The 13446-nt window shown below is 40.7% G+C and overlaps 1 protein-coding gene across 1 annotated transcript in view; it reads right to left on the bottom strand.

Annotated features, from left to right (window-relative positions):
• The window catches only part of ANTXR1 (anthrax toxin receptor 1), a 241927-nt gene extending 228481 nt beyond the window's left edge, over positions 1 to 13446 (bottom strand). Inside the window, exon 1 of the mRNA XM_023515283.1 lies at positions 12928 to 13446. Within this exon, the coding sequence (XP_023371051.1) occupies positions 12928 to 13079 (152 nt within the window). The 5' untranslated portion in view covers positions 13080 to 13446. The remainder of the gene's footprint in view (positions 1 to 12927) is intronic.

The following is a 13446-nucleotide window of genomic DNA, read 5'->3' on the forward strand; positions in this document are numbered from 1 at the left end:
GTAGAGAAAATGGACAAGTTCTTGGAATCACACATCTTCTTTAGGCTCAGTAGGAAGAAAATAGAACACCTGAACAGACAAATACCAGACACCAAAATTAAAACAATAAAAAGTCTTCCAACTAAAAAAAGTCCCAGGCCAGATAGTTTTATACCTCGATTTTATCAAACCTACAAAGAGAAACTTGTACCTATATTGCAGAAATTATTTCCAAACATTGAGAAGGAAGAAATCCTCCCCAACTTGTTCTATGAAGCCAATATTATCTTGATATCAAAGCCAGGAAATGGCACAACTAAAAAAAGAAAATGATAGATCAATATCCCTTATGAATTTAGATGAAAACTTCTCAATAAAATTTTAGCAAACAGAATTCAGCAGCACATTAAAAAAAAATTCACCACAACCAAGTGGGCTTCTTCCCAGAAATGCAAGGATGATTCAACATATGCTAATCTATAAATGTAGTTCACCACATAAATAGATGCAAAAACAAACACCATATGATCCTTTCAACTGACACAGAAAAAGCACTTGACATAATTCAGTACCCTTTAACAATAAGAATGTTCAACAAAACTAGTATAGATGGGGCATCACTCAATACCATTTTCAGAAGCAATAAAGAAAATACCTAGGAGTATACTTAACAATGAGGTGAAAGACTTCTATAGGAAGAATTGTGAAATGCTGAGGAAAGAAAGTGCAGAGGATGTAAACAGGTGGAAAAATATACCATGCTCATGGATCAGACAAATCAACATTGGTAAAATGGGTATCCTACTCAAAGTAATTTATATATACAATGCAATCCCCATTAAAATGCCAATGTCGTTTTTTGTAGATCTAAAAAAAATATAATTCTACACTTTATATGGAACCAGAAAAGACCCTGAATATCCAATGCAACCTTAAAGTGGAAGGCATCACTTTACTTGACTTTAAGCTATACAAGTCAACAGTAACCAAAACAGCATGGCACTGGCACAAAAACAGGAGCATAGACCTATGGATCAGAATAGAGAACTCAGAGATGAAATCATCCTCATATTCCCATCTGATTTTTGACAAAACAGATTAAAACATATGCTGGGGAAAAGATTCCCTATTCAATAAACAGTGCTGCGAAAACTGGTTAGCCATATTGAAAGACTGAAACAGGATTCACACCTCTTACCACTCACAAAAATTAAATCATGATAGATAGAGGTTTTAAAACCTAAGGCATAAAACTACAAGAATTCTAGAAGAAAATGTTGAAAAAATTCTTACAGATATTGGCCTAGGCAAATAATTCATGAAGACCCCAAAAGCAATCACAGCAACACCAAAAAAAAATAAATGTGATCTAATCAAATAAAAAAGCTTCTGCACAGCCAAGGACACAATCAAAAGAGCAAATAGTAGACAACCCACAGAATGGGAGAAAATATTTGCATGCTATACATCTCATAAAAGACTGATAACCAGAATCTACAAAGAACTTAAGCAAATGAGCATGAAAGAACCAAACAATCCTATTATAAAGTAGGCAAAAGACATAAAGTTTCAAATGAAGATATACTAATGTCCAACAAACCCATGAAATAAAGGCTCACTGTCTCTAATTATTAGAGAAATGCAAATCAAATCCACATTTAGATATTGCCTAACTCTAATGAGAATGGCTTGTATTAAAAAGTCCCAAAACAGATGTTAGCACAGATGCAGACAGAAAGGAACTTTCATATGCTATTAGTGGGACTGCAAACCAGTACAACCCCTATGGAAAGCTGTAAGGAAGAACTTAAAGTACAGCAACCATTTGATCCAATAATCCCAGAGCTAGGCCTATACCCAAAGGAAAAGGGGTCATTTTATAAAAAGTAAATCTGCACTCAAATGTTTCTAGTAGCACAATTTAAAATCACAAAGAAGTGGAAACAGTCCAAGTGTCCACCAATAAATGAATAGATTAATAAATTGTGGTATACGCATACCACAGAGTACTATTGAGCCATTAAAAAAAAACAAACAGCAATCTAGTATGTTTTGTGACAAGTTAGATGGAACCAGAAACCATTCTTCTAAGTGAAACATCACAAGAATGGAGGAAATAATACATGTACCCAGTACCAAATTAGAACTAATTGATTAATACTGAAGTGTACATAGGTGGGTAAATCTCAATGAAAATCATGCTGAGGGGGAAGGGATAGGCAAAGTCACACCTACTGTACACTACCTGGGTGAAGGGCATGCTTATAACTCTGACTCAATCAAAAAAATAAGTAAATAAAACATGTGTACCCCCTAATATTCTGAAAAAAATTTAAAAAAATTAATTAAAAAAACAAGAATACAGGTGGAGGGAAGGGTAGAGAAAGGAGGCAAAGAGACAAATTTACTGAATGTTTCCATGAACTGGGTGAAAATGGCGAAGGCCTTAGCTAAGGCAGTGTCAAGGTAAAACACAGCACAGACTCAGGAGAGATGTGGGAGATGGATGTCATCAGGCCTTGCAGGGTGAGAAAGAGGATTACTCCCAGTTCTCTAGCTTAAACGGCTGGGCTGATGACACCATGATCCACTAAGACTAGAAACAGAGGAAGAGATAACTTTAGAGGAAAACATCTAGAGATGATCATCCCTCCACTGAAATTCTGACCCTCCTTGCCTCAGTGCTACAATTCTTTACTGGTTCTCTCCTGACTGTTGTGACTAGTCCTTCTCAGCTCTGTTTCTTCTTTTGCCCAGATGGTACCTGTTGGCAATTCCTCTGGGTTGGACCCTGGCCATCTTCCTCTTCAACTCCACCTCTTCTTGACACTTTAAAATACTAATGTTATCTTGATATTATTTATTATCCGTACCCATATTTTCAACTACTTCCATGGGGTTAACAACATTCAAGTCTTTTGCTTCAGTTCCAGGATATCAATTCAACCATCTATACCACATGTCCATGCAAATGTCCCACGTGTTCAGACTCCACACATCCACACTAAGCTTTTCTTTCCTCTGACACCTACATGTTTCCTACTCTCTTCTTTCCAATTCACTCACAGCAATTGCTTGTTCAATCCTGTTGTACCCTCAATACAAAGAAGCACCTGATTTCATTAATTCTTTTTTCCTCATTCCCATTACAACAATAGATGGTAGATATGTATTTCTAAAACACACACATAAGCTTGCCAATTTCATTTCTGTCACATTCATATCACAAAGAGTACGTGTCACTTTTCTTTCCTATATCTTGCCTCTTTCTTTACCTTGTCTCCTGACAAAATCCTGCTCAACTTTCAAGTTCCAGATCCAAAGTCTTCCTCTGTGAAGCCTCCTCAGTCCATCTCATATCAACCAAACTTGATTATTTCATGAACTGCTTCCCCAGTGCTTTGTCTCTTCTATTAAACTGTGAGTCAACTGTGGCATGTCTTAGACATTTTGTAATTCCAGAAGTTTAGCAAAGTTTGATAACTATTGAATTCAACTGATATATTCCTTATCCTAGCCAGGTAGTCTGGCTTGGAATCTAGGCAGGTGTCCTTTGTTAGAGGGTCACATCCTCTTTCTCCAGGGATAATTACCACCACAACCACCACCACCACCACCACCTACATTGTCATTAGCATCACCATGACCATCATTCCTATTGCCACCATCTCCACTGCCATCACTATCATCATCACCATGGCTACCATCACTATCACCACTACTACCATCATGCCATCATGATCATCACTTTCATGATCACCAACATCCTTACCACCATCACTTCCACTACCCTCACAATCACCATCATCACTACAACCACCGTCACCACCATCAGTACCATCATTCATCATTATCATCATTATCATCATTACTATCACAGTCACCACCATCACCACCGCCATCACCATCACCTACACTATCACTATCACCATCACAATCTAGCATTTGGGCACTCATGTGCCAAATGCTTGTTTAAAAGTATTAATTATACTTAATCGTTATAACACTTATGTGAAGCAAAAGTGCTAATACTTATTATATTAATGAGAAGACTAACAATCAGAGAGGCTAAATAATTTTTCAAGATAACAATACTTGGTGAAAGGTTGAGCAATTATTTGAAGCCAGAGATGCCTGATTCCACAGTTGGCCCACTTAATCCCTGTGTTTGAGCCTCTGTTCATTCCTGTGAAGCACTGAAACACATTTTGTGCATGGAGATTTGACAGAAAGGGAGCAGAGGACTGTCTAAGACTAGCAAACACTTAGGCTTAAATGTACATGCACCCAGCGAGACCTAGCACTGAAAGACAAAGCATGGCTGCCCTGTGACCTTTGCTCTTCTTCCTCTGTATCACGACTGCATTCTTCTCCCCCCATCTAAAGTGAGACTGTGCTTGGAGTCCAGTTCTGAGGGGTGTGCTGCCTCAGCTGAATCTTCACCACAAAGAAGAAAGGCCAGCATTATGGGTTGACTTTTCCTGTCTTCCTGTTCAGCCTCATGACATATTGTGGGAGAGAGAGACCCACATCAGAATCACCTGGGAAGCATTTCTAAAATACACATGCCTGCCTCAGGTCTCTGAAGAGCTGATCTAGCCCTTGGTTGAGAACTTTTAGTTTAACATACTCATTACCAAGGTCTGCAATTTCCACTGGTCCTCTCATCACTGAAGTCTCCCCACTTATTCCTCCAGACGAATGCTCTCCCTGCTCAGTGGTGACCCTTGTGGGCTAGGAATCAACACTATTAGCATGTCTTACTCTATTCTGTGCTCCTTTAGTCAAGAGTTCTCAATCAGGGTGGTACTACCCCTTTAAATAGATGTAGAGGCATTTATGTGTTGGCCATTACAATAGAAAGAAAAGCATTTTGAAAGCAAGGAGCAGGGATGCCAAGCACGATACTGTGTCCTTCACAATAAAAGACTGCCTCCCAAAAGGCCAACAGCACCCCCCATTGAGATACACTAGTTGAAGCACAGACATTCTTGATTCAAACTTTGAATCAGCCTCTTGTAATATAGGGCTTCCTCATCTTCTCAGCTTTGCTGCTGCAGTGTTCCCTGTCCCACTGGTTGTTCTATTCCCAGCCTTTTAAATCTCCTTGTACTCCAAAAACTGTGGGAAAAGAGATTCTTATCTTTCAAGTATATTCTTGTAATACCTAGGTGGCAAAGGAGCATGCTGAATCTCTATTTCTACTTTCCATTTAATCTAATTTAATTCCTTGCTCACTAAACTGGATGTTGAATGTTTCATCTAAATACAAGGAGAATGGGGGAGAGGGAGAAAGGAAAAGAGCAAGAGGCTTCATTGCCTCCTACGTGTGTGACACATAACTCCCGCAGTAACACAGGTTGATGAATATGGTATACCCAAGACATAGTTCAAAAGTGGCTTTTTCCCAGAAATCTTATCTCTTTACCCTCTCTCAATAACTACTCCTTTCTTTCTCACTCAGGCCACAGCAAGGTAAAATTATGGTGTTTGCAGTAAAAGCTTTTGTTGCAATATCTGGCTTTCCTTTCCTTCTAGATAGATGGGAGAATTAGATTTCTTCTTATCCCTTTCCATAAGGTGAGTCCATATGACTAGATCTGGCTAATAGGCTGAGTGGAAGGGAGCATGTCACTTCCCCCTGAAGCATTTCACAGCTAGGGAGACATCCTCCAGCATTCTCTTCCCTCGTAGCCACGATGGTGGCAGCAGGTGTCACGAAGGAGTCTCCACCAGTCCAGCTCCCAGAACAGCCACCATGAGTAGAGCCCCTACTGACCCCATCAGATGTAGAGTAAATTCAGACAAGAAACCTTTGTTGTTTTGTGTAACAGATCTTGGGTTTTGTTATCCAGTATAATCTATCCTACTCAGACTGATTCAATGTTCTTTCCCATTTAAAGTTTTTTTCATATTTGTATGTAGATCATGAGTCAGAGAGGCATGAGCTGGAAGCTTGCTACTTAGAGTGACCTTGGCTAACCTCTCTAAACCTCAGTTTCCTCATGTGTGAAATGGTGATTATGATGGTACAGACCTTATGCGGGTTGTAAAGACTAACCAGGATTGTATGGGCAAAGTGCCTGGCAGGTAGCAAGTGCTCAGTAAGTGTTATTATTTGGTCTTATTGATCTAACATTGACCTTATCTGGCTCCTACCCCAATTGCAGCCTTAAGCTTTGGCTGCCTGGAATCTTTCTAACATCTTCCTCCATAAAAAGCCAAGAGTCTAGGACTACTTCCTGTTTATTTTTCATTCCTTGTACCTCTCAGGACAGGACATCACTTCCAACAGACACTGCGTTATCCATGCCTTTCCTGGTATACAGACTTGTGATCAGAAGTGAGAATGTCATGTATACCAAATGAATGAAAGAATCAGCTAAATCATATTGAATAAATCCAATTACTTTTTCAGGAAGAACATGAGATGTCTGAAAAACATGTCAGGGAATGGCCAACTACCCTCTTTGAGTTTTGCTACAGAGTAATCAGTGAGAGAAGTGAGATCCAGTCTCTTGGCTGCACACCAAAAATAGACACACGTTCTAAATTAGCATAAATGAAATCCCATTTGCATTTATGTGACAGCCAAGTCTCCCTTGGGATGCCAGAATTTGTTCCCAGACCACCGGAGTTCTTTAGCATTTGGAGACAATTACAGGTTGTACTGGGAAGGGTGTCTTCCTCTGTCCAACCCTCCTGGATTCTATTCTCAGCTTGATGCTGAGTTTTACCAGGTCTCCACAGCTAAGGAAAGTAGAAGTAATTCCTTGGCTGACCTAGACAGAAACACAAGGCAAAACAAAAACACTTTTGCCTTATTTTTATTTTTGACCCATATGTCAAACCTGCTAATTTTTAAGCAGTTCTACTACCTATTGCCTGGCTTGATACACCCTCTCCAAACCTGGAACCTAACTGGAGGAAGCTTTAAAGCCAACCACAGAGTTTATCTCAATTAAAAAAGAGAAAAAAGAAATTCTTGGCCCTGATAATTTTTTTCCTGATGCCTTTTAAGATTATCATCATAGTATTTTCAAGGTACCTTCTAATGGGCTCTTTGTGTCCTTAGATGGAGCCAATTTTGCAGAATCTAAGCCATCTTCCAAAGTATTTCTGAAAGCGAGCTACATCTATACGTTATAACACATCTACAGACCTCCTTTTTCCATCAGATTCAGTCTGAACAAATTACTAATTTACTGGATATTTAAATGCATCATAATAAGATGTCCTGGGCTCGGCGCCTGTGGCTCAAGCGGCTAAGGCGCCAGCCACATATACCTAAGGTGGCGGGTTCAAATCCCCAGCCCGGGCCCGCTAAACAACAATGATGGCTGCAACCAAAAAATGGCCGGGCATTGTGGCAGGTGCCTGTAGTCCCAGCCACTTGGGAGGCTGAGGCAGGAGACTCGCTTGAGCCCAGGAGTTGGAGGTTGCTGTGAGCTGTGATGCCATGGCACTCTACCCAGGGGGATAGCTTGAGGCTCTGTCTCAAAAAAAAAAAAAGATGTCCTGAACATACCTTAGGGACTGATTCATCAATTAACCCTTCAGATCTTTGAAGCATCTTTCTGGGGTACAGGGTTTGGGAATCCCTGAAACTTCCAATTAACCACAGCTGATTTAACAGTGGAGGGGTATCTCTTAGCTAAGTAACCTTAATTATCTTATGCACCATGATTTACTGAAACTCTGATGCAGGGATTTTTAATTCCTGGAATTAAAAATCTTGGAATCCACCGCATTCCTCTAGTTGTATTACCATGTGCTTCTCATTATGGCCCAACTGTATAAGGCAGAGATGAACAGAAAGACTTGGGCTGGGAGTCAGGCATAGACATCATCTTGGCTCTGTCATGATCTAATCCTAGGTTCTTGGGCAGGTCACTTAATCAAGTGGATTGAACAAAGGTATTCTTATTTGCAAATCAGGGACAATTGTGCTTGCCTTACCTACCAAACAAGGTTATCTTTGGAGCCCTGGTGAGAGAGCAGAACTGTCCGTAAGAGTCATATAAGTTCTGACTCCAAAGTTTCTTTTGTATACTAGTAGCTAGGAACCCAGGAAGCATTTTCCCAGAAAATACAATACCTGGTGTCGAAGTTCCTAGTCTAATGACCTTGTCCCTGAAGAATAACAACTAGTAGTGGTTCTACAGATCAGTACCACTGAGGGACATCCACTGTGCCCACTGCACTTAGGTCTGGGGGGTTGGCAAGATGGAGTCCCTTTGTAAAGGGGACAAAGTTGGTACTGAACAGAAAAGAAATGACAGAGGGGATCTTTCAGATCTTTAATGGGGAAAAAGCACATGGTGAGCCTGTGAGTTCCTTTACAAACATAAGGATTTCTTAGGTGCAGGAAATAAATGGCAGGCTGTGGTGCTGGAAGGTCAGCCCACCATCTCCTCTACTCCTCCTGTTCTTCTCCCCACAGCTAACATATAACACATATACGTACATGTGAAGTCTTTAGGGTACCATATAACATAGCCAGCACTTCCCTAAGACTCATGATGCAAAATCCACTTTCTCCATTTAAGTAACTAATAGCTCTATATAAAATAGACCAATACATGATACATAAATGTATACTATAACCACAGAAAGACCCTGGGGGAGGGGAAAGGCACATTCATGTGTGCGGATTGGTCAAATGGATGCATTAATCTTAGAAGATCCCCTGGAAGACTTAAAAGAGCCTCCTGCTCCATTGCTATTTTTCCTTTTTGAACAGAGGCCTTCCAAATCTAACTTTTCAAATCTGTGACTGAATTCCCAGCAATCTACTTTTCCTGACTATAACCAGAAAAGCATGTTTAAGTGAACATGAAATTCCATCAGTATAAAGCCTTGTGCAGCCCAGTCCATCAGACCAGTCGCCAAAGCCGCTAATAATGCCCTATTGTGTTACTGTGGTATTTTCTAGGTTATCATTATGAAGTCTCTGCTCCTGGTTGAGAAAACATGACATTCCATTAAATGTATAATCTGGGTTCCCTCCAGGCCAGAGATGCATCCTGCTTAAAGTTAAAATGAAATGAGATTTAATGTCCCAGAAAAGAGAATCAGTCACAAGGGGAAAGGGAGTCACAGGGATGGGGAGAAGAATGGTGCATCCCGTCCCCTGTGAGCTCTTGGTTTCAGCCTGTAGACAGCGTCTTGCCAGCTGAAGGATCTTAGAAGCCCAAAGAAAAGACAAGTCAGCATTCTTTCCCTTTCCACTTTGCTGTGGTTGGGTGCTGGACAGCACTGTTTGAGGAAGTTCTTTCTAGGACAAGAGATCTTGTCTTTAGAAACAACCCAGGGGCTTGTGATGGCTCCCTTCTGACCCATCCTCCAGCTGTGGCCTCAAAAAACTGACGAATTAGCCTGGATCAAGATGGCAAGTTGGAGGCATGAACACTATCATACCAAGTGCTAGCAAGGTTTTTATTCAGCACAAAAGCATCCCCCTCCTCAAGCAATAGGAACACGAAAGGAAGCCATAGGCAACCATCTGAATGTAAAGGTACATGCCTGTAAAGATCCCCTACTAGTTTTTTTCTGGGGCAGTTTTTGGGACCCCAATGTGCTTCAAAGGATCCTGCGGGACATTTAGAAATTTACTCCAGAATTAAATATAAAAGAAGCAACATTCTTTATAACAGTGAGGAGCTTGGAACTTAGGGTGCTGGTTGGAGACCCTCTCTACATCAGACATAATTTTTTAAAAACTCAAAATAACTTATTTTTGTTGATGATAAAAATAATACACACTTTTTACAGAAAAATTTGAAAATTCAATAAAAGGTAAAAACTGATCTTCTAGAGAGTAAGACTATTACCATATTCGGTAAATATAAACATGCACATGTGTGTTTAACTATTTACAAAGGTAGAATCACAATGCATACAATGTTTTTTGTTTTCCTTTTTTTTTTTGCAGTTTTTGGCCAGGGCTGGGTTTGAACCCACCACCTCCAGCATATGGGGCCAGACCCCTACTCCTTTGAGCCATAGGCACCACCCCAATGCATGCAATGTCGGGTAACTTCACCTAAAAGTATATTATAAGCATTATACATATATTTCTCCTAAAATAGTTTACAAGCATGAATAAAATGCGAGGCATACTGAATGCTATCTAAATGTTTCACCTTACTTAGTAAATGTCCTATTGTTGGATACACATAATTTTCAGCTTTATACATACATGTAGGTACATGTTGCGACTATTTAGATTTTTTGTTCAGGACATGGAATTGCTAGATGAAAAGGCTGACACCTCATCTTTTAAAAGTATTTGATACACAGGGCAGCTCCTGTGGCTCAGAGGAGTAGGGCACCGGCCCCATATGCCGGAGGTGGCTGGTTCAAACCCAGCCCCGGCCAAAAACTGCAAAAAAAAAGTATTTGATACATGTTGCCAAATTATCTTCTTGTCTTCACTATCTGATACAGTAGTCACATGGCTACTTAAGCTTAAATTAATTAGATTTTAACAAGATTAAAAATTCAAATCCTCAATCACACCAGCCACATTGCAAGTGCTCAACAGTCACAGATGGGCAGCAACTACTTACTGGACAGCACAAATATAGAACATTAGCATCATCCTAGAAAGTTCTACTGGAAAGCAAAAGTCTAGAAAGACTGTACCAGTTTATAGTTTCACTAGTAAGATATGAAAAGGACTTCCTCCTACAAATTTTCCAATACTTAATATTGTAATTCTTTAAAAATCTTTGCCAACTTAAAAAAGTTGCGTTGATTTTTTTTTGTTTGACTATTAGTGAACTTTTTTGTTCTTTTATTGACTTTCATATATATTTTTCTTTTCTGAATTATGCAGGAAGGCTATTTTCTATAGGGATTTTTTTACTGCTTTTATATATTAAGATCAATCTTTAGAGAGTGAGTGATCTTGCAAAAGTTATTGTGACTTCTTATATTTACAGCATTGCTTTACATACAGAAGTGTAAAATTTTAACCAAAAATATATTTTCCTTTATGGTTCTTGCCTTGTAATGTTTTAAAAGCTCTAAACCTGAGGTTGTAATAATATTCATCATTTATTTTCTAGTTCTTTGATCATTTTATTTTAAACACTTAAATTTTCAGTCTTTCTGGAATTTATTTTAGTATGTGGTGTGCAGTATAAATCTAACCTTTTTCTTTCCTCATGTTATAATCACCTGTCCAAGAACATTATTTTTTTAAAATAATGAATTCACTACCTACTTATTTGTAATTCCACTCAATGCTTACATGTACTTGGATCTATAAGTACTTCTATTTCTAGATTTTCTTTTCTGTCCACCTGTTGTTTGATTTTTACCATCCTGTTTGTCAATTTGCCTCTAATATATTTTAATAGTTGGAAAGAAAAATATTCATTATTTTTTTCCAAAATTTTTTTTCATCTGCTTTTTCTCTTAAGATAAGCCTGGAATTATGTTGTTCAATCCCCACCATCAAAATAAATTCTCTCGAAACTTCAACTGAAAAGTTTAATTCAATTTATAAATTAATCTGGGGAGAATGGATTTTCTACAGTATTGAGACATTCCATTCAGGGATAAATAATTTCTGTCCCTTTTTTCCAAGTTTTCCCATCCCTCTTTTGGAACTGGCTTTTTAAAAAGCACAAACGATAGGCACCTCTAACTCTTTTTAGACACCATCTCTGAGTCTGTGAGCTGGTGCACCCAGCCACTAGAAGTAACAAAAAAAAATTCCATTTCTTAGTATTGGAGTATATTTTCAGTATCCACCTTCTCATAAATCTGAAAAAAAAAAAAAATCTCACTTCTCATCCAAAGAATCTGGAGTTCAAAACAGCCTTTACGGAAAAATCAAACTCCAGAGGCAACTGCAAAGCACATTTGGTGTCTAGCTGGCCAGCTTATTTTTCAGGACTCTTTTTCCAACTCCCAAATACTTTCCAGTCTGTGAAATCCATCTCCCCACCGCTGTAACAGCAAGCGCCTCTCCTGGAACTGGGGAGCTCACACAGATTTAATGAGCATGGATCTTCCGCGAGGGGCTTTTTATTACTGAAGCTGGTTTTTAGGAGATAGCATGAAGCTTCCTTGAATGACTGTGGCTTGGCAAACCTTTGGGGACTTGGGAAGTGTTTTATTGGTTAGACTTCGGCTCTCCCTTGAGCAAATCCTGAAGCCTAAACACCATCGGTCTCAGTTAGGGAACCAGGGTTCCTGCATCTCCCTGGCATCCCACCAGTCAAATAGCGAAAAGCTTGTATTCCCTACATCTAGGATTCTCAAGCCAAAGGAGAGGGCATTTGACAACATTTCTGGTTATCACCACTAAAGTGGAAGGAGAAGAAGGAGGGTGACTGGCATTAAGTGGAGAGAGACCAAGGGTGCTGCTGGACACCGTAGGATGCACAGGACAGTGGCCACAACAAAGAACCGCCAAGCTTAAACCAGGATATGCCAGAGGATGAGAAATCCTGTCTTATATTTTCACCAGCTAGCCAGTCAAAGCATGCATTATATTATCAGGAACAAAAACGGTGGATTCTGTGGGACAGAGTTTTAAAAAATTAGACATTCACCTTAAATTGCTTACGATTGTTACTTTAAAAGTGTCTGCAAGTTCTGCCTTTAGTAAGCAAGCCTTTTTCACCAAAATGGGAAGCATTCACAGAAACTTAGTCTACAGCATCCTCCAAATCCCTTGCACACTCCTCGGTCGCAGGAAAGAGATTTGTTCCCCCCAAACGAGCCGCGTCGCCTCCCCTGCGGGTTCGGATAGCGGAGGATGGGAGGAGTGCTCTCCAACAAAGACGCTGCGCTCGCCGCCGCCACCTCCCGCGTCCCGCCGGGTCCCGGGAGATGCGCGCCTGTCCCAAAGCGACCCCGCCAACAAACCCTGCCGGCGGAAAAAGCATCACCGCCAGCTTAGCCTGACGTGGAACAACTCACGGCACTTACTTGTCCAAAATGAAGTACAGGTCAAATCCCCCGTAGCAAGCTGGACCTCCATCCTCCCTGCGTCCCCCTTGCCCGGCGCAGATGAGCACGAGAGTGGCCAAGGAAAGCCACTTGAAGCCGGTGCCCAGGGCTTTCTGCTCCGCCGTGGCCATGACCGCAGCCCGGGGAGAGGCAGGGTCCTCTCCTTCCCACGCTCCGCGAACTCGCCGCGACCCTCAGGGACGCGCCATCCGAGGGCCCCTCCTCTCCAGTCCTTTATTCCCCTTCGCTCCCTCTAAACTCCCCGGAAGCGATTGTCTGGAGGAGTTCAAGGTTTTCCCTCTGATTTCCGCTTCGATTCTGTTTCTAGGTTTCAGGTTTCAAGAATCCCACTACTGTACTCCGCTTTTTTAAAGGGGCTGCTCCGGGCTCCGGCCGCCCGGCCGCTTCCCAGGCCGCGCCGCTCCCGAGGCCGCGCCGAGGTCTTGCAATTGAAGCAGTTGGTCCAGACTGTTCTTTGTCCCAGATCTTAAATATTAT

Source organism: Otolemur garnettii, unplaced genomic scaffold (assembly GCF_000181295.1).
Source record: "Otolemur garnettii isolate 467f Iridium unplaced genomic scaffold, OtoGar3 scaffold00068, whole genome shotgun sequence".
In the NCBI taxonomy this organism is placed as follows: Eukaryota; Metazoa; Chordata; class Mammalia; order Primates; family Galagidae; genus Otolemur; species Otolemur garnettii.